This window comes from Leucopleurus acutus (genome assembly GCF_964270905.1).
Source record: "Leucopleurus acutus genome assembly, chromosome: 7".
NCBI lineage: Eukaryota > Metazoa > Chordata > Mammalia > Artiodactyla > Delphinidae > Leucopleurus > Leucopleurus acutus.
The window spans coordinates 50,869,038-50,896,930 of record NC_139150.1 but is presented as its reverse complement, the minus strand read 5'-3'; the positions used below and the strand labels follow the sequence as shown (position 1 = coordinate 50,896,930).

The window sequence follows — 27,893 nt, the reverse complement described above, 5'->3', positions numbered from 1 at the left end:
GAATCTAAAAGACATTACAAATGAACTTATTTGCAAAACAGAAACAGACTCACAGACATAGAAAACAAATTTATAGTTACCAAAGGGGAAGTGGGAAGGGATAAATTGGGGGTATGGGATTAACAGGTGCACACTACCATATATAAAATAAACAACAAGGATTTACTGTATAGCATAGGGAATTATATTCAATATCTTGTAATAAACTGTGATGGAAAAGAAAAAATCTACAGATTAAAGAACAACAACAACAAAAAATAATAGGAACCTGGGTGCCAGGAATTATATATGGACAATCTTGTTAGACAATTGCCTTCCAGATCAAGGAAGAAACTTTATACATTTTCCCCATGTCACTTCACTCAGAGCTCAGTCTAGGTTGAATCACATGCTTGCTCTTTGGCCAGGGAAGAGGGGGCCACCTTGAGTGACATGCAGTGGGAGAAGGGGGTAGGTCTACCAAAGGTGTTTCCTTGAGAAGGGGTTGGATATTGGACAGACAGAAACAACAGTTTCCAGATCACCATGGTGGGGTATTCTACATTTTTAAAAATTAGTTTTTATTGGAGTACGGGCATTCTACATTTTAAACTAAACAGCTCTGGAGAGTGTGTGACTGAGTGTGGGTATGGGAGGGGTGGGGAAGGTGTTACGGCAGAACAAGCAGTAGTCTAGGAACTGGACCAGGATCCCAACTCCCAAAGGACTCTGCCGTAAGGTGGCAGTAAGATGCCGTGGCAAGTTAGTTACTCTTCCTGGACCTCTGCTTTCCTTATTTAAAGAATGAAGAGGTTGGATTTGCTGTTCCCTAAGATCTCTTTTTGCTACAAATATTAAGAGAGGTATATTTTGGGGCCAGGGCCATGACTGTATTCCTTAGCTGGGTATAAGACTGTGTTAAATTCAACAGGATGTTTTGAGTGCTTATAGCAGTGGTTCTTAAATGCTAGCATGCATAAGAATCTTTGTGGAGGTTGGGTGGGTAGAGATGTCCTTATTCCAACGCATATTCCAAAGCCCTGTCCCCAGAGATTCGGATTCGGCCATGCTGAGTGGAGCCCAGGCATCTACATTTTAAACGAAATGGTCAGAGAGTTCTGATGCAGTTGATCAAGCCTGAAGACTTGCATACCTACTGGTTGGTTTTCAGTGAAACGAAAGGAAACCTTCTCAGTTGGAGCTACAGTTATTACAAAATATTTAAAGTAGGGCAACGGGCATGGCCCTGAAAGCTCCCTCGTTAAGCCCACTAGATAATGTGAAGATGCTGGGAAGACAGTGGACATCAGGGTAGCCAGGGACTCTACTGCCTTTGCATTGGGGCACAAGAGTCACAACCGCCCAGGGCTCCTGCATTTTGTCCTCAGGCCTCTCACTCTGTTTGCCACCAGGGTAGCCATGTAATAAAGCTGTGGGGTAGAGAGTTGGCCATGAGTACCTTGAGAGTTTTCCTTATTGTACCAATCTTACGAGGCTCTTAAATAGACCTTTCTAGGTGAGGACATGTGTTTGGGGTCAGCAGAGTCTGATTTCTAAATTTCTGTTTTCAGAAGTTGAACCTCCAGGCTACACTTGCACATTAAACACATCTCATGTGGGGAGTTATGTTGAAGGATGCACAGTCCATTGTTTTCCTGAGTCTTATAATTTGTACTGCACCCTCTGTCTGGGGATCTCCAAGTGCTTTTTAAGAATATCTCACTCAAGGTGCTCCATGCATACATGTCATTTGTAAATGGTGAAGGAATATGCTTTATGTGTATAAAATGCCTGAATCCTTCTCTACTAGCTTGTACAGTGTGCCATTAAAACCTATAGTGGACATCCAAAGGTTTCTTGGCTTTTTGAGGCGGAAGAATTTGGTCATGTGGACCAGACTGTAGTCCAAATAGATTCAGAGTCCTGGCCAAATGAAAGTGAAGTATAGCCAAGGTGAAAGTAGTTTAAGTTGTGATATAACTTATACTTGCTTGTATCCAAGAAACCTACTTGTGTATTATATAATACACAAAATAATAGTGATTTAAAAATAACAATGCTATGAGGACATTAACACAGTATTTAACTGTGGATGTCATATGATTTATGATGTACAAAGCACTTTCCCATACACTTGTCTTCATTGGTTCCTATCTTAGGACAGAGACTGGATGGGAAAACTTGGTCTGTAACTTCTGACAAAATGGCTAAGGCCCTTTGTAGCTAAGAACTCTCTGTATTTGCAGCTGACTGTTCCTAAGTAGGACTGTGTCCCATTTCTGTGTTATGTTTCAAATGAAATTGTCCTTTCTTTTCAGATACTTGAGTGGTTGTGTATATGCCGTGTGTGTGTGTGTGTGTGTGTATGTGTGTGTGTGTGTGTGTGTGTGTTGCATGGAGAAACAAAGGCTAGGGCTGGAGGGGGTGTATGCATGAAGGATACATTCTACAAGTTTTAATTCTTGCTTTATTTTTCTCTTTATCTGATTCTGAGGGGAGTTCAGCATATTCTTTGGCTTCGAGAAATGATATTTGAAAGAGGAATGAAAGTGTTTATTCTTCGGAGTTAAAAAAAAAAAAACAACAAAACCTCAGCAAGTATGCATTCTGTTCCACTTGGTCTTGGAAGTCCTTTGCCAGCGAGATGAGCTTTATATCTTCTCTCTGGTGAAACTTCCCCACGTCTCCTGATCGACATTCCTCCACTTGTACGCTTCATAAATTAGGAGGGATGGTGCTGTTGTCATACTTGACCATATAAGGGAAAGAGAGGCCCCATGTTATTTGGTCCTGCACTCATGTCAGAACTGTATATACACTCAGGGCCTTTTAAGGGAACATGGTGCGTGCAGGGAAAACATCCCCAGGCAGTCCATCCATTTTCCTCGCTACTGCAGGGCTGGTGCCTGCAAGCTCTGTGTCACTCGGGAGCATAAATCACAGGGGGTTGCTGGCGCTGAGCTCAGGGGAGGAAAACCTCGGAGGACCGTGCTCGCTGCCTAGCGCTGTTGGCCTCTTCATTTTTACTAAAAGCCTATCTCACCACTTGGCCTTCTGACTTGTAGTGAGAACTTCACAACTTATACATCCTGATGTTCATTTGGACACCCCTCACCCCGCTCCCTGTTACAAATTATTATGATGGCTGCAGTGAGGTGACCACGGCTTCCTTAAGATTTCAGATGAGTCTTGTCTGCACTGTAGCATTTGTCTCCATGTAGCATGAGGTCTCGACTTCAGAGAGGCTGGCCTTGAACCACAGAGCTTCCTCTTCCTAGCTCTGAGAACTCGGACACATTACATAAATAACCTCTGTGAGGCCCAACGTCCTTATCTAAAAATGGGGAAGATAAAGGTGGTAAAATCCATTTTAAAGTGTTTAGCACAGTGCCTGGTGCATAGTAAGTAACTGCTTGATACCTGTTAACCGTTACTATTATTACTATTGCTGCCAGAAGAGAGCTATCGTTCTGCTCTTTGCAGCAAGAATTTCCTATAGCTCCCGCTGCTCCAATACAGCACTCTTTTTACCAACATTTTCTTTGAATTCAAAACACATCCAGAAGTCTTCTTAGCAGCCCTGAAGAATGTCTTGGCACAACTCATTGTGCAGAGAATAGGTTCTGGAATCAGGCAGGCCAGGGCCTGAATCCCTGCCCAGCCACTTATCTGTTACAGCATTGGACAAACAACTTAATCTCTAGGTACCTCAGTTTTGTGGTGTGTAGTCTGGTGGTAATGGTTGTTTAAATCCAGGTATTTTGGTTGCCACGGGCAGAAATGAATCAAGTATAGAACCAGGACAAAGAGGGTTGATAGCAATCCTATAGAGATTTCACGGAAATAAACTGCAGTTCGGAGGGCTCTTCAGTGCTGATAGTAAGCAAGGTGGACGGACTTCCCTGGTGCTCCAGTGGTTAAGGTGCTGTGCTTCCAACGCGGGGGGCACGGGTTCGAACTCTGGTCAGAGAACTAAGATCCCACATGCCGCACGGCCAAAAAAAAAGAGCCAACAGGTCTCGTCTGACTCTGTCCACCTGGTGGACACCCGGTTCAGCCTTGGTCCCATCAGCTCAGATCACCCCGGCCGCAGGGCCTCTGGGCTGGGGCACTTTCTCTGGAAGAGGCAACAGGTAATGAAGCACAAGGAGGAGGATAAATAATGCCTTGTGGGATTGCTGGGAGGAGTCAGTGCATTACCATAGGGAAGCACCCAGCAGGGTGCCTGGTACTAGTCAGTGCTCGCTAAGTGTTCGCTCTGTCCCACCGCATCCCTAACTCCCTTCCCCAAGGGTAGACACTCCACTCCTAGAGCCATGGTACCAAAGATGGGGAGAGGAAGGAGCACTGATGTCACTTCCGGGTTAGAATTCAAAGGGAAAGAGATAGCTAAGTTTGGGGAAGAGAAAGAGAGGCCTTGAGAGGAGGGGGAGCTTCCACTTGGAGGCACATAGATTGTCTCCTCCGGTGCAGCTAATCACACTCACTTCCTTCTTTGAATTCCACCCGCTTGAGCTACATTTCACAGAAAACAGAGTCCTGCATGATAGGTCAAAAGGACAGTAACACGACTGTGGGTCTCCTTCAAACTCCTGCCGCTCTGTTCAGGCAGGTCCAGCATCAGCCATGCTGCCAGGACAACCAGGTAGCTACATCATCCAGGCCAGGGGGGGTGCTGGGGAGAACACTTAGGGAAGCCTGCACGGGACGTCCCTTGATGCCCCCGAACCTTCAAGGCAGAGCCCTGGTCCCGTCCAGAGGCTTCTATCCAGTACCCCAGGGGCCCTTGCTAATTTCATTAACAGACCTCCCTTCTCTTCTCGGGTTAGGTCAGAGGTTCTCAAACTGCTTTTCTGTTCACAGGCATAACCCACTCCCATCAGGAGCACCTGTTGTCCCCTGCAGTGATTCTCAGGCAGGTGGAGCTCTGCCTAGTAGAATCTCCCCACCTCTGAGTTTCTGATAATCCCTCCTGACCCTGTTAGAATGTAGCTCAGAGGTTGTTTTTCAATCAGTAAACATCCCTCAAGCACCTGTTCAGTACCTGGCCCTATGCTAGGAGTTGGTCTTCAGAGAAGGACACAGCCCTTGTCCTCCTGAAGCTGCTGGAGGAGATGGGCCAGGGCAGTGATGTTTTGCACGAGGCTATGGGAGAGCAGAAGAGACACCTGTGATGGGGTGATCTTGTTGCCTTCAAGGAACCTCTGTGGGTCTGGAGGTTCTTCCCAGAAACTGAGACTTAAAGGACATATAAGAGTTAGCTAGCTGAAGTGAGGGAAGCTGTATTCCTGAGTCCTGGGGGGCAGAAAGCTTGGCTTATCTGGAAATTGCAAGCTTTTGGAGTCCCTGGAAGGTAAAACTGCAGAGTATTTCTTCAAGGGAGGACAGACTCTTTCCCTTGATGCCAAGCTTGGCTGTGAGTGCCCTGGGGCCCCCAAGGTCATAGCCCTTTTAGTTCCCATGCAGCACCTTCCCAGGAAACACTCTGTGCCAGTCCACAGTGGAGGGAAGCGGGGTGGTGGCAGGTCCCGATCCCACACAGCCATCTCTCAGGTTCAAACCCCTCTGGCAGCCCCTGTTTCCTTGCAGGCTATCGCTAATGGATGAGTCACTTTTCTTTGAAGCCTTCAGTAGACCCACTTACCCCAAGGAAGGTGAGGATTTCTGCCTGTCAAATTGTGCTGCTTTTCTGGGATGTTTACTGTGTCACAAACACCCCCATCTCTTCCTGTGAGGACACTGAGATGCACAGAAATGCAGCGACTTACCAGCAAAAGTTAGTGAAAGATGGAGTTAGGATTTTGACCCAGGTTGCTCCATCCAAGAAGCCCAAGCTTGTTCCACTCTGCTGCCCAGTCTCCCTAGAGCAGGGGGCCCCAACCTCTGGGGTCTAATGCCTGAGCATCTGAGGCATTTCTATAATGATAGAAATAAAGTGCACAATAAATATAATGAGCTTGAATCACCCCAAAACCATCACGCCACCCATGGTCCATGGAAGAATTGTCTTCCAAAAAACCGGTCCCTGGTGCCAGAAAGGTTGGGGACCACTGCTAGAGCACTACAGGAGAAGTGAGTGGGGAAGTAAACCCACTCCTCTCAGTAGCAGGTATTGTTATTATTCCAGTTTCTTGGATGTGAACCGCAAATAAAAGAGGATAAGTGGCCTATGAGGGTCACAGGATGAAAAGTATAAGAGCTGCACTTTGAACCCAGGCTTGTCAGATTTCAGAGAGTGCGGTACTTACAGGCTAGGGGGCCAGATGTCCCGCTCACATTTGCGGCAAGTGCTGTGGTGCGCCGAGGGCTGAACCTCAGCCTGCCAGGGTTTGATTGCCATCTTCCGTATTCTCTTGAGACAGACTCACATCTAGGCTAGCCCTGATGTTCAATGCCAATCTAAGTCTGGACTCCCAATCGAATCATATCCTCTGAGGACTTCTTAAACATTGTACAATATGTACAGCAAAATTTGGGTATTAGCATTTTGAATACATGCACATATATATATGTATATATATATCATATATATATTTGTCATATTTAATCCAAATCCTTTACTCTGTATATATCTTTAAAGTAATAGAATGTTTGTAAATAAAGGTTTTTATCTTGCCCAAAGTCTATATATATACATACAAATATATATGGTTGCATTGCTTAATGGATCACCATCATTTGCATATAGTTTGTCTTCACTCACAGCTTTTTATAAACCCTCCTAGAATAAGAATCTTCTAGAAATAAGAAACACTACTTGTTATAAGTATAGACACCAAGACCCACTAATTCAAGATATTCTTGTGGAGGGGCCTAGCAATCTGTACCTTTAATAAGTACCCCAGATGATTGTTATTATCAAGAAAGTGTGGGTAGCACTGGCGTCTTCTGTGAAACTGAGTGATTAAGCACCGCCAGCTAGACAAGAGAAGAGGGAGACTCGTCCAAGCTGTGTGCCAGGTGAGGCCTTTAAAAACACTATCTGGGGGCTTCCCTGGTGGCGCAGTGGTTGAGAGTCCGCCTGACGATGCAGGGGACACGGGTTCGTGCCCCGGTCCGGGAAGATCCCACATGCCGCGGAGCGGATGGGCCCGTGAGCCATGGCTGCTGAGCCTGCGCGTCCGGAGCCTGTGCTCCGCAACGGGAGAGGCCACAGCAGTGAGAAGGCTGCGTACCGCAAAAAAAAAAAACAAAAAACCACTATCTGGGTACCCAATAGATGTCATCTTACTCTAAGTTTATAAAAGTTTACATCATAGGAAGTCATTTTGCTACTTTTATTTGAGTTGAATATGCACATTTGGTTTCACTAGGGGAAAGAACCCCAACTGTCATATTGCATCCAGCTAGAAAGTCTGTTACAGTGAATGACCATATTTTTCTTCTGACCTTTGGAGCATTGCCTTGAGCTTTTTCCAAGAAACTCAGTCAGTAGCCTAGTGCCAGGTTAGTGTGCTGGGGTTGCATGCCTCCATAGCTGGCTTTCCAGATGGGCATTATTAACTGCATTGGATATTGGCAGAGAAAATGAGAGCTGGCTGAGAGAATTCTGGGATGGAATGTTCAGAAATAAATTTGTAGGACCTGCTGAAAATAAGTGTAGTATATGCAGAATGTGGTGGGGATAAAGTGAAGGGGAAGATGAAGCATTCTCCCCGAAACCTTATTGTGCAAGAAACTACCTAAGATTCTGACAAGAGTTACACCACTTGCCCTTGCCCCCAACACACACCCACACACCCCGCCACACACACACACTCATACACACAATACACATGCATACACATGCCCACCCCCCCACATGTCCACACACACACAAGCACACACATACACACACATGCCCACATGCACTTGGGTCATTTTATCCCTCATTGGCATCCTCAGCTTCTTTCCTAGGGCCTTTGATATTCATAGCCTTAAAAATAGAGACCTGAAAACAATTACAGTTGATCCTTGAGCAACACGGGTTTCAACTAAACGGGTCCACTTATATACAGATTTCTTTCACTAAATACCTACTACAGTAATACATGATCTGAGATGGGTTGAATCTGCAGGTGCAGAACCATGGATTCAGAGGCCCGACCGTAAAGTTATATGCGGATTTTCAGCTGCACAGGTGGTAGGTGGCCCTAACCCCTGTATTGTCCAAGGGTCAATGGTATTAACTCCAAAATGAAGAAAACTGCAACATCGACATGAGTAACTGCTTAGTTTAATGTAAAAATGTAACATTTTGTCACTTTATTATTAAATTTAGTATCCAAGTAGTCAACACTTGAAAATAATTTGTAGTATGTATTTTCTCATTTTGAAAGGATTCCCAAGTGTACATGATAGATGAGAAATCTTGTCAATAGTTAATTGAGTGACTTGTAGCCTCATTTCAAAAACAAAATTATAAAAATCCTTTCTTTTAAAGCAAGAAGTCAGTTTTTATGTGAGATGTAGATATATTTTAATATGGTTGGTATGATATGGGTTGAGGCCTCACCCACACCTGCACACTCACAGAGTTCACCACTTCTGAATGCTATTGGGTACGGCATACGGTTGGAGGAAAAGAAAATGTGCTGTTTAAAGCTGTGTCTTCAGCAGTCCAAAGACTGCAAAAGGCTTTAGGGTCCACCCTTAGTCATAGGACCATTGCGGAGGGTGTGATCCACCCCTTGCTACACCAGGAATGTGTTTAAGGGACTTGAGAGCCATAGCTTCTGCTCTGGCTACATGCAGGTGAAACTGATGGTAGAGCTTCTGCATCCAGTTGCACAGGCTGTGCATTGTGTAAGGGCCCCGCATTCCAAGGGGGCAATGTTCACACTGAGGACACTTACATTTAAATATCTATTATGACAGTGTTTTCACAGGTGCATTAAAGTGCTCTCTTCTAAGAAAAGTAGTGTGCTACCACGGTTTTTTGAAAGCTGGAAATTATTGGGTCTCAAAGATGATGTAGTACCTTTAGCACCAGGGCACTGCTTGGGCTGCAGCCTGGGCCGATGGAAAAGGCAGTGCTTCTACCTCTCCACTCATCTGTATCATCCCTTCACCGCAGGAAGTGGTGTCTTGACCTGAAGAGAATTGTTCCTCTCACAGGAGACTATGCCCCTGCAGTGGTTCTCAATGCCCAGAAGCCATCGTGTCCTCTGCTGACCCTGTCCCTCCTCTGTGGGTCCCCAGTTAGGCCCAGCAATCAGCCAAACACACGGAATGGATCCTCACAGAGAAACATTTCCGTGCCTCAGCCTCTGAAAAGGGGGAAAGAACAGTTGAGAAGCATTGTAATTCCCCACGGAGACTCTACTTCTTCAATTAATTTCAGGAACTGTGCGTTCTCACCAACCTATTTTGGTCCCCGTCCTCCAGAGACCACTAGGCCCTCTGAGAGAGAGTCTGTCCCACTGCATGGGTCACCCTGAATGCGAACAGCCGCTTTCCCCATCTCCTTCCTCTTCCCCTGCTGCCCCCCTGGGGGCAGAACCCCAGGACCAGATTCAGAGAGCGAAGCGCCCTGCTGCCAATCACCCTCACTGGCCCTGCCCCTGGACTGCCTGGATTGCCTATCAATCTTTTCAGCCAACTCTTTGTAATTAATTCCACGTGGAAGTTCATCCACCGTAACATAATTTTATCCTGAGCTTTCAATGGTCTCATGTACTTGCTCCCTCTGGTATTTGAAGGACTTAGTTCTGGAATCTAAATGACGTTTGTACCCATGTAGGAGAAGTCTGTGTTCCGATAGAGCCCACAATGTTTGCATGGAATTAACAAATGTCATTAAGTACTTGCTCTCTGCCAGTCGGAGCCCTTACCCTCCAGGGGCTCACAGATTAGAGGCAGTCAGCTGTCCCAACATCTAATGCAATAACCTGTGCTGAGTGTGTAATTGGTAGGGTTTCCTGTGGCAGCACAAAGAAGGGACTGGACACATTGACCTGGATAGTCGAAATAGCCTGAGTGTAGGGGGCTGGATGAAAAGAGTGCTGGGTATCTTCCATTTGCCCCGGGATGCCTCTCCACTCTCTCCCTACACTCTGTCCCACAGGCTGACCTCTATGGACTGTATCAACTGGCTCATCTTCCCTCCTGATTTCAGTTGGGTTTGGACAATTGGGGGCACTACAGATGTCAGGCAGCTGGAGGAGAATGGGGTCAGGAATTGATTTGTCTCCTTGACGGTTTTCTATGGGCTGGCAACATGTCTCCTCTGAAGGTCATGGCTCCTGCCAGGCAGCCCTCTCCACCCAGCTCTGTCTCTGGTTCCAGGAATGAGACTGGGGGTGGTGTAATGCTCGCCCTGATGTTACTTGCCCTGGGGTACTGTACTGTCCATCGTGCTCCCCTTCTCCACTGCCCACACCTGCGTAAATAGCACCTGTGTTTTGATTTTTAAAATTTATTTATTTTTGGCTGTGTTGGGTCTTCGTTGCTGCACACGGGCTTTCTCTAGTTGCGGCAAGCGGGGGCTACTCTTGGTTGCAGTGTGCGGGCTTCTCATTGCAGTGGCTTCTCTTGTTGCGGAGCACGGGCTCCAGGTGCATGGGCTTCGGTAGTTGCAGCGTGTGGGCTCAGTAGTTGTGGATCACGGGCTCTAGAGCGCAGGCTCAGTAGTTGTGGCACATGGGCCTAGTTGCTCTGCGGCATGTGGGATCTTCCTGAACCAGGGGTCGAACCTGTGTCCCCTGCATTGGCATGTGGAGTCTTAACCACTGCACCACCGGGAAAGCCCAGCACCTGTGTTAAACTCTCCTCAAATTACTCAATTTGAGTGTGTCATCTATTCCTGTTGGGACTCTAACTGATATGAAGAGTATCCCCATCTATGTGAACTATGTGTGCCAGGATCTGAAGCTGCATAGTGCTTTAAGGAGGCTCTACCAAAATAGCAGTGTGCTCTGGCAGGAGGATAGAGGGAAATGCAGGAAGCAGCAGCTGGAGAGGTAACAATGCTAACAGCTGTTGCTGCTGTCCGTGCACTTCCCTGAATGTTTGGGGCTTCCCAAGGATCACCCCATTTAGTCCTCCCTGAATAAGGAGATTCAGTGTTATTACATTTCACAGGTGAAAGAGCTGGGCTTATTGAGTTTAAGTAACTCGGCCAAGGTCACTCAGCCAAGAAGGGGTGGAGCTGGGTGGGGACTCAGGCAGTCAGAATTCAGAGTCCATCCTCTCGTCCACGCAAAGGTGTTTGGACTTGATTCCACGGCAGTGCACGTCTGCCTACCTTTCCTGTCCACTCAGCTTTACCTTGTGCTGTAAACATCATTTCCCACAAAAGGACATCAACTTCTCCAATAGTTTCTTTCCACATAACTATGTCTTATTAAATCAGAACTTTTTAAAAAGATAAATTAATGTGGCATGAGCTTTCTTTATACTTATCAGCAAAATTAAACCCAATCCTGAGTAAGGATGGACATCCTGGAAGGGTAAGTGCAGCCTTGAATATGTGATATCTTTCAGTTGGGGTGGGTGCTTCTGTGTCCCTTGATAAATACTCGTTTTCTCAGAGCCCATTTAGGGATGGCTGCCTGATGACTTGACATGACTTCCCAGGAAACGGCGAACTGGGTCATACATTAAGCCACAGATCTTTGAGAAAAGTGATAATGACATGATATTTTAATGTTTACCTCTGCTCATGGTATTACCCATAGAATGGTGATGTAGCATTACACAAATACTTCTTTTCTCTGGGTTTTGTTCTTCCTTTAAAACGAGTATCAGGCTTTCCTGGTGGCGCAGTGGTTGAGAGGCTGCCTGCCGATGCAGGGGACACGGGTTCGTGCCCCGGTCCGGGAAGATCCCACATGCCGCGGAGCGGCTGCGCCCGTGAGCCATGGCCGCTGAGCCTGCGCGTCCGGAGCCTGTGCTCCGCAACGGGAGAGGCCACAACAGTGAGAGGCCAGCGTACCGCCAAAAAAAAAAAAAAAAAAAAAGTATCATTTTACAGCCGCTGTATATTTATTTAATGTTCCATGCCCAGATGTCCCATTTCTCCTGTTTTATGACATAAGAGCAATAAGATTTTTTAATACCATCCAGGAAAAGATGCTGATTGAATCCAGAAGAGGAAACACAGAAGGTTTTAAAAAGAGAAGCTTTGTTTAGTGAGATGTTTTATCTGCTGGGTTAGAGCTGTCACATCAGTTAGTATTTACTACTTTTTGTCTACAGTTGTAAAGGAATTGATTCTAAATCTTCCAAGGGTATTATATAGGCTTTTAAAAAAGCTTCAGTAAGGTGTCAACATACTTTAAAATTCAAAGCAAAACAAAAAGACAAGAAGATGCTTCACTTTTTGCTCTTCAGGGAGCAATCTCATGGGAATCTGAAGGACAGCTGACAGTCAGTCTTCTCTTTATCTCTCAGCTTAACTGGAACACTTGGGGCTTAATATTTGCCAGCCCTAGCCCCTCAACAGTTTTTCTTTTTTGAAAATAATTAGAACCAGGAACAATTTACATCAAAGTTCTCAAACATCAAGATGGTAAACATAGACACTTGTTGATTCCCAGACATAGGGTTCCGAGTATTTGCTAGCTTGAGAGAGTGAACCTGTGATTCTTTCAATTTTATTTATTTTTCTCTTGGATCTTTGGTGCAAGTCCAAAGCCAAATTTTTCTTTTAAGTGAACATCCTCAGAAATGTGCCTGCCTTATGTTTCCTAACAAAACTTAAAATCTAATTGGGAAGGATCCTATTTTCCTCTGTAACACTTACCTAAAATGAAAGTACAGAAGCTTTTAGATAAAGCAGCAAAAGCCCCTGGGTTTGGGGTCCACCTTTGTTTGTTTTACAATTGCCCCAAATCTAGAATTTTTTAGGGAGCATGAAACATAGTTATATTTTGCTTTTTTAAAAAAATAAATATTCTTTAAATGATATGTCCATTTCCCTTTGGATTAAGTGAACGTTCCAATACCTAGAACAGTAATAGTGTTGTAATACCGTAGGACATTTCACAGTTGTTAGAGCACTTTCTTTTCTTTTTATACCATCTCATTTGATCCTTATGACTTCCCCGATAAGACAGGCAAGGGAGATGTTATTTAGTATGTGAGTTTTGAGGTTTAGACCAGGCTGAGATACTACAGGCCCCAGGAACAAGCAGCTCACTGCTAAAGTTGACATATATTAATATTTATGTATATGGTTGAAAAACTTTTGTGGTCATTTTATTGTGACAGCCTCATGTTTTATATTTATTTTACCTGAAAGTGTGAGTTGCTCCATTCAAAGGATGAGGAAGGAGTGAACTTTGAGATTGGTATTAGAAAACAAGGCCTAGTTGAACTCTGCTTAATTCTTATTGGTGAGCTAGTAGGCTGCCTTAGAAATGCATTTAAAGTGCAAACTCACATAAGCCTTTTACCTCAGAGCAGCTCCAGCCAGCAGTGCCAGATATCAAAGAAGGGATCTGGGAGTGAACTCATCCATGTGAAAACACTAGGGGACAAACTTGCAGGCAGTTTTGTTCCATGTCTACCAGACCTTAACCAGCATGTCCAGAATGCTATTAAACTCCATCTTCAGTAGTTTATTTCTTGGGATGATGTAAATAAGGCTAATTTAAACATGTACTCAGTCATAAATACTACAGGGGTTTTTTCTTTTAAATGAAACAGCTTATGGAACTCGATATCAAAAAAAAGAAACAATCCAGTTAAAAAATGGGCCGAAGACCTAAATAGACATTTCACCAAGGAAGACATAGATGGCCAAGAGGCACATGAAAAGATGCTCAGCATCACTAATTATTAGAGAAATGCAAATCAAAACTACAATGAGATATCACTTCATGCTGGTCAGAATGGCCATTATCAAAAAATCTAGAAACAATAAATGCTGGAAAGGGTGTGGTGAAAAGGGAACCCTCCTGCACTGTTGGTGGGAATGTAAATTGATACAGCCACTATGGAAAACAGTATGGAGGTTCCTTAAAAAACTACAAATAGAACTACCATATGACCCAGCAATCCCGCTACTGGGCATATACCCAGAGAAAACCATAATTCAAAAAGAGACATGTACCACAATGTTCATTGCAGAACTATAGACAATAGCCAGGACATAGAACCAACCTAAATGTCCATTGACAGGTGAATGGATAAAGAAGTTGTGGCACATATATATAATGGAATATTACTCAGTCATAAAAAGAAATGAAATTGAGTTATTTGTAGTGAGGTGGATGGACCTAGAGTCTGTCATACAGAGTGAAGTAAGTCAGAAAGAGAAAAACAAATACTGTATGCTAACGCATATATATGGAATCTAAAAAAAAAAAATGGTACTGATGAACCTTGTTGCAGGGCAGGAATAAAGCGGTAGATATAGAGAATGGACTTGAGGACATGGCGTGGGAGGGCGAAGCTGGGGCGAAGTGAGAGTAGTAACATGAACATATATACACTACCGAGTGTAAAATAGATAGCTGGTGGGAAGCAGCCACATAGCACGGGGAGATCGGCTCGGTGCTTTGCGATGACCTACAGGGGTGTGATAGGGTGGATGCGAGGGAGGCTCAAGAGGTAGGAGATATGTGGACATGTGTATGCATGTGGCTGATTCACTTTGTTGTGCAACAGAAACTAACACAGTATTGTGAAGCAACTATACTCCAGTAAAGGTCTATTTAAAAATAAATAAATAAATGTTAAATGAAGCATAATGTATATTTAACAAGGCACATCTCATGCGTAGCTCAAGGACTTTTTACAAAGAGCACACACCCATGTAACTACCATCGTAGATCAAGAAACAGAACAGCATTCCTGAAGCTCCCTCGATCCCCATTCCAATCACTACCTCCCCCTCCTCCCCAGAGATAACCTCTATCCTGACTTCTGTCACCAATGACTAGCTTTTTGGTTTTTTCCAGCTTTATTGAGATATAATTGGCAGATAAAGCTATAATATATTTAAAATATACAACGTGATGATTTGATACTGATAGACCTTGTGAAATGATTATCACAATCAAGTTAATTAACTCATTCATCACCTCACATAGTTTTTTTAGTGAGAATTCTGCTTTCAGCAAATTTCAAGTACACAGTACATGTTAATAACTATAGTCACTGTGCTGTACATTAGATCTTCAGAACTTATTTATCTTTTAATTTTTTATTGAAGAATAGTTGATTTACAATGCTGTGCCAATCTCTGCTGTACAGCAAAGTGACTCAGTTATACACATACAGACATCTTTAGAACTTGTTTATTTTATAAATGGAGATTTGTACCCTTTGACCACCATCTCCCCATTCCACCTCCCCACCCCAGCCCCTGGCAACCACCAATCTACTCTTCATTTCTATGAATTCAGCTTTATTTTTTTTTTAGACTCCACATTTAAGTGATACCTTACAGTATTTGGTTTTCTCTCTCTGGCTTATTTCACTTAGCAGAATGCCCTCCAGTTTCATTCATGTTGTTGCAAATAGCAGAATTTCCTTCTTTTTTTATGGCTGAGTAATATTCATTGTATTTATATATCACATCTTCTTTATCCATTTATCTGTCATTGGACATGTAGGTTGTTTCTGTATCTTGGCTATTGTGTATAATGATGCAATGAACATAGGAGTACAGATATCCTTTTGAGATCCTGTTTTCATTTCCTTTGGATAAATATCTAGAAGTGTGATTACTGGATCATATGATAGTTCTTTTTTAATTTTTTGAGGAGAGGACCTCCATGTTATTTTCCATAGTGACTGTACCAGTGTACATTCCCACCAACACTGCACAAGTGTTCCCTTTTCTCCACATCCACACTGGCTCTCTTATCTCTTGTCTTTTTGATAATAGCCATTCTGTCAGATTGGCTAAAAACCCAATAATAGGTGTGAGGTGATATCTCATTGTGGTTTTGATTTGCACTTCTCTGATGATTGGTGATGTTGAGCATCTTTTCATGTATCTCTTGGTCATTTGTGTGTCTTCTTCAGAAAAATTTATTTTCCTATTTAGACCCTTTAACCATTTTTTAAAAATTAGATTGTTTGTTTTCTTGCTATTGAGTTGTAAGCATTCCTTATATATTTTGGATATTAACCCCTTATTGGATATAGGGTTTGCAAATATATTTTCCCATTCCATAGGTTGTCTTTTCATTTTGTGGGTTGTGAATATCCTCTTTTGTAAAGTGCCTAATCAAGATTTTTGCCCATGTTTTAAAGGTTATCTGCCTTTTTTATTGATTTGTAGGAGTTTTTACATATAAACCACATATAAGTCTTTTGTTGGATATATGTGATGCAGGTATCTCCTAATCTATGTAGATGGAGGCTTTTTAAGAAGGGGCTGAGAGTTCAGTATGTAGAAAATAGAACCAAGAGGTGTGCTCAGCTCTTAAGAAAGTGGATGTTTGAAGATAAATTAAAGGAAGAGCGACCTGGATCTTGTCCTTTTAAAATCTATTGGAACTTTCTTAAAGTAGAATTCCAAGAGTAGCTGATGCTGCCTCATGTACTTGATATAATTAGTCATTTTTTATTTGGCTGTTCTCTCGCAAGGTAAAAGAGAGTCATTAGTAACTGTTGGTATTCCAGTAGAATATTGTCACATACACTGATGTAGTACTGTGTAATTAAGTTAATACACATTTTAATACCTACTGTGGACATGCACGGCGCTGGATGCGGGAGGTGCAAAGGTGGGTGTGCTGGCACCTCTACATGTAGTGAGCTTTTAGGGATCTTTCAGGATGCTTTTGTATCTGTTATCTTGTTTGAGCACATGAGGGTAAGGCGACCACCAGACTGGTAAAATAGAAATAATTTGTCCTTCTGTTTCTCAGACTTTTGACTCTCATATATTCACTGCCCTAATTCTGTAACATCTTTATTTTCAAGAAATGCCTTTGTCTTATCCTGATAGCCCCACCAATTAATACCTGGAGAAATTCTCTTTGCTCAAAATGACTAATTTAAATAAAACATGCAGAAATTACTTATTTCTTAATATAATATAAGGAACCTACAATGAGAAAAGACCATAAAATAGAGATACTTTTCCCCTTGCTATTCGACAGTACTCCTTAAACAATAGATATTAGTCAACTCAAATCATGCAGAATTTATTGAGGGCAAGTGTGACAAGGTATTATGTTATCCTAGACATTGAAGAGCTATAAAGGTATATAAGATGCAGCCCCTGCCCTCAAAGAACTAACACACTGGTGGTTGTAGTGGTGGTATCTGTGTGTGGAGGGAGAGTGTTAAGAAGGTAACAACATATACAGTGACAATGTGCACATAAAAACCCCGTACCAAGAGAGGAAGCCTAGGGCAGGAAGGGTTACTTTGGATTGATAACAGCAATGAAAAAAGAATTGTATTTGTTACGATAATGGAGCTGGTGCTACAGAACTAATCCCAAAGTGTACAATGGCTCAAACATGGCAAGAGGTTATTTCTCAGTCATTAGAAGTTAAAAACAAGTGTTCCTGATTGGTGACTAATTCTGCTCCAGATGGTGATTCAGAGACCCAGATCCTTCCAACTTGTAGGTCCACCATCTTCAACATGTGGCTTCTAGGATTGCTGGGCTTGTCCACATTAGACTGGCAGAAGGAGAAAGAGCATGGAGGATGGGAAATTTTAATAACCAGATTTGAAAAGCGTGTGCATTGTCTCCACTGGGGTTCCGTTGGCTAGAACTCAGCATGTGGCCACAGTGAACCTCGTGGGAGGTTGGGAAGTGTAGCCCAGCTGTGTGTCCAGGAAAAGATACTTTTGTTGACCACTAGCAGCCTTTGCCACAGGATTCATGATGGCAGGGCATTTAAGATAGGTTTTGAAGCAAAGTGAAGTATTTTGAGAGAGATTGGAAAGGAGGATTAATCCAGGTAATACGAAAAACATAAAGAAGGACTTGTAAAAAGCAACAACAAAAATGCAAGAGCATATTTAGAAAATAAGAGATGGATCAGTTTTTAGCGGCATATGGGGAGTATCATGGGAGAAAGTACTGGCAAAATAGGTTGAGGCTATTTCCAACCTGAAGCCACATTTTTAGAGGTTTTTAAAATCCACACTAAGAAGCTTATATCCACCATGTTTGTTTTGTTTTGTTTTGTTTTGTTTTGTTTGCGGTACGCGGGCCTCTCACTGTTGTGGCCTCTCCCGTTGCGGAGCACAGGCTCCGGACGCGCAGGCTCAGCGGCCATGGCTCACGGGCCCAGCCGCTCCGCGGCAAGTGGGATCCTCCCAGACCGGGGCACGAACCCGCGTCCCCTGAGTCGGCAGGCGGACTCTCAACCACTGCACCACCAGGGAAGCCCACCATGGTTTGTTTTGTTTTGTTTTGTTTCGGCTACCAAGGCTCACTCCCATTTGCAGGAAAACTGTGGCCCAGATTCATTTTCTTTCTTTTCCTTCATATGCTGGTCTTTCCTAGAAAGTGAGTTTTGTTTGTCTCTGACACATGGTGCTGGTAGTCGAGGAGAGGGGTGCAGACCCTCAGCATGAGCAGCTTCATTTTTAGCTTTTGTACCAGAGACTCCACTGGGGCCTCCTGCCAAAAACCAGTCTAGAGCCTGGTATCTGCTGAATGTTATGCTTGGGATGGATCCCAAGTTCAGTAGAAGAAGGGAGGGGCATTCCTTTCTGACTGTAGGACACATCAACTCATGCTCAGGATCCGGGAATTTAATTACCCATATTGTTATCTTAGCTTGTACAGCTGCAGATGTGGCTCATAGTCATAAAAGTATCCGGTCCTTTAAAATCCAGCCTCAGCCTTCAGCCTGATGACCTCCTGACAGTGGTCAGCTGAGAAGGGTGGAGCTGGGGAAATCCTCTCCCCTCCTTTCAGTTCTGCCAACTTGGCTTTGAACCAACAAGAATGTTTTGGCCAGAGAATATATATCCCCACACCCTCTAGCCTCTCTCTTACCCTCACCTCTGCCCCATGTTGCATATTCTATTTCGTAATCTTATGCGTTCATTTTAGCTAAATTAATTTTGACCCCAGCTTTATTATGCGCTGCCCTAGAAGGCTTCAGTGTGAATGATTTCTCCTTCCTTGAGCTTCTGACCTTAAATTAATGGCTGTGAAAGCTTACCTTTGCTCTCCAATTTGGAGAGGATTTATTTCATTATTCCTACCAGGATGTAAACATGATTGTATATCTTTCTTAGACTACTGAGGAAAAGAGAACCTTTGATGTAACACCCAAGCATCCAAAAGGTGCTTGTTTTCAAAGCAAACTTTTTTTTTTAAGTTGAACCTTTATTTATTTATTTATTTATTGGCTGCGTTGGGTCTTCATTGTTGCGCGGGGGCTTTCTCTAGTTGCAGTGAGCGGGGGCTACTCTTTGTTGCGGTGCATGGGCTTCTCATTGCAGTGGCTTCTCTTGTTGTGGGCTCTAGGTGTGCGGGCTTCAGTAGCTGCAGCACACGAGCTCAGTAGTTGTGGCTTGCGGGCTCTAGAGCGCAGGCTCAGTAGTTGTGGCATATGGGCTTAGTTGCTCCACGGCATGTGGGATCTTCCCGGACCAGGGATGGAAGCCATGTCCCTTGCATTGGCAGGTGGATTCTTAACCACTGTGCCACCAGGGAAGTCCCTCAAAGCAAACTTGAAAGAGACTTGGCACACAGTTTTTTCAAGATTGTGAGCACATTAATTACATTTGGGTTCAATGGAAAGAGAAGTGTTATGTTCCTCTGGCAAGAGTTCTAGATATTTTTTCCTCTAGGTGGCCACAAAACAAACCTAAAGAAATCACTATTACATCGTGTCCTTTGTCCTATGTGTATTTTTCTTCCTCTTCTTCACCGAGATACCCTCACTGGTTCCTCTCCATGGTCACCTTCTGCACCTATAGTCATCAAAGGACTAAACCTTGCTGGTGGCAGGCATTTGATGTTTTTCTCTTTGGGTTGCCTCCATGTGGGGCTGATGAAACTCTTCAGGCCAGTGTCTGTGGCAGCAGCTCATTCCCCAGCCAACTTTGAGGTTTGTATATGTCTTGAAGCACTAAAACATTTGGGGAGACAGCGTGGTGTAGTGGAATGGAACATGGACAGAAATTAAGCAGACTTGGGTCCAGAATCTAGCTTTGCCTCTTATCTCTGTGAGATCTTGAACAAAATACTTGACCTCCTGGGTCCTCTGAGCCTGAGTTTTGACAGTAAAGCTCAGTTTTAGCTGTTTTTAAATTTTATCTAAATGGAACTGTATAGTGTGTATTCCTTTGATACTGGTTTCTTTCACGTGATATTATGTTTGTGAGATTCATTCAAGTTGTTGCATGTAGCACTAGTTCAATGAAATTTATGCTATTGCATTATATATTGCAAATCATTTGTCCCTTCTACTTTGATGGACTTTTGTTTCAGTTATTACCAATTGTGATTCTATGATCATTTTTTAAAAAATCTTGTGTACATACTCTGTTGAGTAATGTCACCTGCTGGGCTCCCCAGGAAGCAGCTCTGAGATAGATTCGCTTGCAGGAACTTTATTCCTTTCTGCCATCAAGATCAAAGTTTCCTTCAAGAGCAATACCTATGGGGGAGTGAGGAAGGAGGATCAGATAGAGAAGTTGGAGCTGAAATGGCCCTACAGAGTTGTGCCAAATAGGGGCAAGAAGCCTAGACCTTTATACATCTCTCATTTGCCAGGCATTGGATGTGGATTGCCCCAAGGAAGGGAGCATGATTTTGAGTGAGACATCTCTCTTTAGCAGAGAGTGGGGGCCACATCCGTGAGCTGTCACCATTCCTAGAAGCCATCAACATTCCTAGAAGCTGGTAGAGTGTTCCAGTCCTAAAAGTCCTAAAATGTGTGTGTGTGTGCACGTGTGCGTGTTGGAGGTGAAGCTGAGCAGTGTACCACAGTGTCTACTACATCGTTAGTATTAACTTCTAGGAGTTGAATTGCTGGTTCATAGGATATGTGTATATTCATCTTTAGTAGATACTGTCAAACAATGTTCCAAAGTGTTTGCACCCAAATACCACCTTAATTTAAATTCCGAGATTCCCCAACTGGGATCTTACCACCAATATAAAGGAATATATATAGAAGTGAAACATAAATGTGAGAATATGCTATACATTAACTGAACATCTTCTATATTATGGGGAAAGCAAAATTGAGTACCATTGGAATAGGCTATTTATCATTCTCTACCTTATGTCTTGACATCTTGAAAACTGTCCATGTTGTTCAGGATGTTCTAAAATCTAGTTATGGCAGTAACAGATCTTAAAGACTTCCTTATGTGCTGAGGGAAAAAAAAGGAAAGGAGAAATATGAATTAACTGTTACCTCGAATTTCATTTTTCAGAGTGGCCAAATCAATGAAGGTCCCTGTGTATGAGACCCCAGCTGGATGGAGATTCTTCTCAAATTTGATGGACTCAGGCCGGTGCTCTCTGTGTGGAGAAGAGAGCTTTGGCACTGGTAGGCTTTATTGGGTTGGTGTTACTGGAGAGGGTGGCTGCAGAACTCTGTGACCCTAGTTTGGGGACCTGTGAGTCCACTGTGAATGAAAGGCTGGTGAAAGAGTTAGAGGCAAAAAAAAAAAAAAAAAAAAAAAAATCAGAGAAACCTAGTGGGATATGTGCTATGACACCTTCACGTCTTCTGCCCATTTCTTCTTCTTTTTAGAGAGAGAGAGAGAGAGAGAGAGAGGAAATATATCAGATTCCCATGTGTTCATCACATAGTTTCAACCATCATCAACTCCTGGTCAATCTTACTTTATCTCTACCTTCATCCACAAGAAGAGCCCTCCCCTCTGATTATTGTGAAGCAATCCTTAGTGTGAATCTTATAAGTATAAGGGGTACTGAGGGAAAAAAAGAAAAAAATATATATTTTATATATATATATATATATAACTGTAGTACCATTATCACACCTAAAATGTTAAAAAAATAATTTCTTCTTTCACTGTTTTAAAGATGTCACACCATTGTCTTCTGGCTTGCACAGTTTCCAAGAAGTCGGCTCTAATTCTTACCACCATTGCTCTGTATATAAATTTCGCCTACTTTCCACCTCTGGCTGGCTTCAACATTTTCTTTTTATCTTTTGTTTTTAACAGTTTAATAAAATGTATAGGTACATGTATTTTTTTTTTTAAACCCTGCTTAGGGTTCTTTGAGATTCTTGGATCTGTTGTTTTTCATTAATTTTAGAAAATTCTCCGCCATTATCTCTTCTAATATCTCTCTTTCCTTATTCTCTCCTCTCCTCTGAGACTCTAATTACATAATGTTAGATAATTTGTGACCATGTGTTGTCTCAGAGCCCTTACATGCACTATTTGGTTTTGTTTACTCTTTATTCTTTTTGTGTTTCAGTCAAGATAATCTCTATTGGCATATCATTAATTCTTTCCTGAGCTGTGTCCAGTCTTTTGCTGAGCCCAGTGAAGGATTTCTTCATCTCTGATATTGTAGTTTTTATTTCTAGTATTTCTCTTTGACTCTTTTTAAATAATTTTCATCTCTTTGATGAAATTCCTGATCTGTTTTTGTCTGTTGTTTATCTTTTCCATTAGATCATTTAACATATTAAACATAGTTATTGTAAACTTTCTGTCTGATAGTTCCAATAACTGGTTATTTTCTAACTCTAGTTCTGTTGTGCTTTGTCTTTTGATAAAGCAATGGTTTACTCTTTCTTGATTTTTGCATGTCATAATTTTTCATTGAATGCTGGACTGTATGTATATAAGAACAGTAGAGACTCAGGTAAATAATATTTATACACAGAAATGGGCATACCTCTTCTTCTCTCAGGGCATTAGTGTGCAAAGTTACATTAAATATAGTCAGGAGTTGAGCTTCGTTTGGATTTTATTGTTTCTGTTATAATCTTTAGTATATCAATGTATCACAGGCTTCAAATTCTTCTGGTAGTGGGATATTTTTACTATGTACTGAAAGTGATGATGGGGAGATGGAGGAGATTTTTCAGCGTTTCTGTTGCATTCACAGGTTTCAGCAGTTACTGCATGTCTGTGAGACAAAATAGACCTCTATTATTAGGTACTTGACCCTTTTCTAGTGGCAGCAGGTCTGTTTAGTATTGGTGTAGGATTCTGGGCCCAAGGTTTCCTACTCTTTGTCCAGGGACAGAGAGTTTTTACTTCAACCCCTATTTCAGAAGCAGTGGACCTCTGCCTGGATCCTAGGGATGAGAAGGTTTGAAGCTCATTCATCCAGGAGCTTAAGGCTTTTGTTTCCTATGAAAGAAATGTTTGGGGAACTAGAAGGGTTTCAGGCTTATCTCTTGGCTGGAGTTGATCATTTCCTGCATGTCAGCACCACCAAGTCTCTCTCTCTCTTTTTCCAGTCTTTCTTGTGAGTACCCAGTGGAGCCTATGGGAAATAACTTGGAATGTGCCCTTCATATCTGGGACTCCAAGCAATTTAAAACTATCATAATAGGCTATACTTGGCCTTTAAGAATGTTTAAAACTCTTATGTGACTTCTTATTATTCACTTGTATGGAAGCATCCTCTTTCTCCTGTGCTCTGCTAAAGGTGAGATGGTTTGTGTCCTGTCTTGCCTTGAGACTCTTTGGAATTCACTTTATTTCCTGTGACCTCAGATGGTTTTGTTTTTTTTTTAAAGTTATACTGTAGTTTCCTGGCCTTTTCTTATTACTGGGATGGGAGTGACATTCTCTTATAGATTTCCACATCCTAAACAGAAGTACAGAAGTGGAACTCCAAAAGTAATTTCTTAATAATTTCTCCTATTCTCAACATTTCCCTCGATAAATTTTTACAATTAGGATCCAAAAGATCTTACATCATAACTCGTTGATACCTCTTAAGTCTCTTTTAATCTGCATTTCTCCCCTTTACCTTTTCTCTTTCTAATTTATTCATTGAAGAAACTGGGTCATATGTCCTATAGAGCTTTTAACAGCTTTGATTTTAATGTTAATATCTTCGTTTTCCTTTCTAATTTGTTTACATAACATATAAACATATAACAGATAAAGAAAAGCTATTGATTAATATGCCTTTTCTCTGGTTCACAGCCACCTTAACAGATTCTATCATTAATTATGACATTTTCTTTTCTAAAAAGTCTACATTTTTAGGTATACAGTCATATAATTTATGACTAAAGATTTTTTGTGTTTTCTAATATTTAGATCTTTTATTTCATATTATGGCACTAGCTGCAATCTTCAAAATAATATTAAATAACAATTGTGATAGTTCATGATTTTAATGGAAATCAATTCAGTATTTTACCATCTATTTTGATGATTTTGTTTTAATATTGGTAAAATCCCTATCATGCTTATGTAGTTTTTTTTCCTATTCTAATATTTCTTAGAATCATATTATAAATGGCTGATGGAAGGTGCCCTTTCAGAATCAAGTGATATATTAATGTTTTTTCTCCTTTATTATGTTAATGTAATGAAATACGATTGATTTGCTGATACCAAACCATCCTTGAATTCCTAAGAATAAGTCTTATTTGGTCATGCTTAAACAGATTGCAGTAAAACCACTCTAACTAGTCATAATGACAGCATTTCAGGCTATGTCAGGGTTCCTGAAGGAATTTTCTCCTGGGAAATTTTCTCCTTTTACCAAAATCAGCTAGACGCTAATAGCATTAATGGTGCAGAAGGGTTGGCAGGCACCTTTTTCTCCTTGGAAAAAGAGAGGTCATATCAAGGTCTCTCAATTACTACTGTTTGATCTCAGAACTTATGGATGGCAGGTCTGCTTGGGATAGTTGAAACTGTTATACTTTTTCTCTGCTGAGGCCCTAAAAATAGGTGTTCTGTGTATCCTTTTTGGTGTTCTGTGTGTCTAAACCAGTGACTGTGACTCAAAAAATCAGGGATCGTATATTGTATATAATAATTCTCCCTGCTGGTTATTAACATAACACAAATCTAGCAACTGGAATGGAAACTGATAAGTCCAGGTTGTCTCTCTCTCTCTCTCTCTTTCTCTCTCTCTGTCTTTATAAACATTTGTTGAGTGCTTACAATAGACCATAAGTTTATAGTCTTTAAAATTAAAGATAAAGTACTTACAGAGTACAAGGCACTGTATTGGATGGTGTGTAGAATACAAAAAAGACCATAGCCTTAAGAAATTCAAGATCTTTAGGGTACATAGTTAGAAAGATGCACAGGTGAGTTTTCTACAAAGCAGAAACTTTAAGGTTCCACAATAGAGGAATAGAAAAAGTGCTGTGGGAGATGAGAAAAGGAGAAAGTGGTTTGGAACTAGAGGCTCAAAGCAGACTTCCTGGAAGAAATGGAATTTGCGTAGTTCTTAAAGAATGGGAAGGATTTGCACACATAAAGATGAAAGGACAGAGCCTTGTCAGATGGGGGCAGCAATATCAAGAAAGGAATAGAAGTGGGAGAGTAGGGGCCATGTGTTGTAAGTAGCCAGCTGTTCAGTTTGTCTAGAGAAGTATTTTCCGAACATGAATCAAGACTAATTTGGGGTCATGAGGTTGGTATAGTCGTGAACAGTTTTTTAAGAAAACATAATAGGCTAGAAACTATCAGAATGCATTGTATTTAGGAAAGGTAAATGTTATTTTGAGAAATATTTATATGTAAATATGTGCACAGGTATCTACGTGTTTGCTAGATCTCACAGTAAAATGTATTTATTGTGGGTCATGGCCAAAAGACTGAAAAAGACTGGTCTATATCAGGGGTTGGCAAACTTTTTCTGTAAAGGGCCAGATAGTAAATATTTTAGGCTTTGTGAACTGAGAGGCTATGTATGGTCTCTTCCACAATTACTCAACTCAGTAACTGTAACACAAAAGCAGCCATAGACAGTACATAAATGAGTATGGCTGTGTGCCAATAAAAGTTTACTTACAAAAATAGGCCTAAGTCCAAATTTGGCCCATGGGCTGTAGTTCACTAACCTCTGACGTATAGCGTAGGGTAGAGAAGGGAGTATCAAGAAACAGTCTTGGAAATACCAGTGGGGAGGGGCTCATTTCTGAAGCCCTTTGCCTGCCTAGCTTAGACGTTGAGACTTGACTCAACTGGAAGTAGGAAACCATGGTCTTCCCGGGGGGAGGTCTGCTTGCAGCCACTTTCCAGCAAGCTTTGCTTTCAGACTGTTATGCTGATTGCAACACGTAGGCTGGACTAGAAGGGACTTTTAAAAGCCTCTCACTGTTATATTTGCTTGCCATTTTCCTTTCAAGGAGCACAAGAGATTTTTCAATGTGTAGAGCTCTAAAGGTATTGCCCACCCCCACCATTCTTCAGGTTCTGGTGACACTGGCCTGATTTGCCAGGTGAAGCTCCTGAACCCAAGAAGTAGTTAAGTGACTCACCCAGGGCCCCAGAGCCTGGAAAAGGCCTCCACTTGAATTAAATTACAGTTGAACTAAAAGGTCTCCTGCCCTACGGTGTATGCTGCTTTCCACTGTGCTGATCAGTCTTTCCGATGAAAGCAATGGCTAATTCCATCTCTCCAGCACCCGACAGTGAATGACTGTTAGAAGGCCTGAGGAACTGGACCACTCAGTCTTGGAAGGAAAAAGTGGATTCATGCTGTTCCTCATTAATGCCGGTTCTTGGAGAGGCACTGAGCTGAATGTGTAAGAATCACCTGGGAAGCTTGCTAAAAATATAGATTTTTCTATCCTATCCTTGCTTGGAATCCCTGGCAAGGTGGAGCCTGAGAGTCTGCATTTTAAATAAGTATCCTCATGTAATTCTGATGTGCAGTCAGGAGTAGGAAACATTACTCTAGTGAAAACCAGTATTTGTTTTTCATCAGGAGTGGTAGAAAGAGTGTGTCTGAGATGCCACCCTAAGTTCGGTTCAGGAAGTCTAGAGGCCTGGAATGTGAGGCTGATGAGTACGTTCAAGACCCTCACCTGCCACCTACAGACAAGCCACATGGTCTCTCTGACCCCTTACAATTCCAGCCTGTAAAAGTCAGCTGATCACAGGAGCTCCCCATCTACCTTGGGATATAGTTCTCAAAACCGAGTGGGCTAATTAAGGAAGGAGAAAGCAGAGAGATGGCAAGATTTTAGACCTGAGACTAGGGAGACACTTCTAAAACTTATCAAAGCTTTCTCTAGTGGAGGCCTTTTTCAGTGCCCCTGGGGCATGGAGCTGTGTACCAACTAGGAAAGCAGAGTTTAGTGCCAAGAAACCTTGAAAATATGGATCTGCCTCAGGCTCAGGAATGCCAAGCTTTTTGCGCAAGAGAAGAAGGATATACCCTGAGTGGAAATTTCCCTCAGGGGAAAATCAGCCGGCATCTTGAGCTCCCAGAACTTTCCAAGGTAACAAGCTGGTGATAGGATCAGAGTTCAGGCTTCTCTCCTGTGGAAAGGTGCAGGTCCTGGACAATAGGAAGCCTATACTTATTGCTCTGTCAAAGAACCAAGGTCATTTCAGAAGCCAAATCATCTTTTGTGCTAGAGCCAGATATTCATCCACTTCCTGGGAAGGGCTTTGGAAAACTCTTTTCCGAGAGAAAGGAGAACATTTTACAAATCCTTTAACAGAAGAAAGCTGTTCATCTAAATGGCATTCTGGCCAACTCTCTCCAGTTCCAAATTGGAAGGAATCTGGACTTGTTCCCATACACAAAAGGGGATGTACTAAAATACTGAAACTAAGAGCTAAAAAACCAAAAACTTTGAGGTTTGGGGGCAATTTCTTGATGATGCTCTATTGGTTGCTATCACTGTCATCAGTTTTGTAAGAAGTCATACCATCTGGGGAGTGTATGAATTATCACGCCAAAGCTTGTCCCTTTACAGGTAACAAACAATTGCTCTGTTTGTGAATGCCTGGAAGACCTCCAAGCTGATCACCATCTTGAGTATTACTATTACTTTTGTTATGTATTTTTAAAAAGTTAATGTCAGTAGCCATATAAATTTGCCAAATAAAATCAGGCA

The 27,893-nt window shown here is 42.2% G+C and overlaps 1 protein-coding gene across 1 annotated transcript in view; it reads left to right on the top strand.

Moving 5' to 3' along the window:
* Positions 1–27,893, top strand: part of PGM5 (phosphoglucomutase 5) — a gene marked incomplete at its 5' end in the record, with an annotated part of 189,651 nt that overhangs the window by 94,572 nt on the left and 67,186 nt on the right. The window contains one exon of the mRNA XM_082841975.1: positions 21,286–21,401. Coding sequence (XP_082698101.1) covers positions 21,286–21,401 — 116 coding nt within the window. The remainder of the gene's footprint in view (positions 1–21,285; positions 21,402–27,893) is intronic.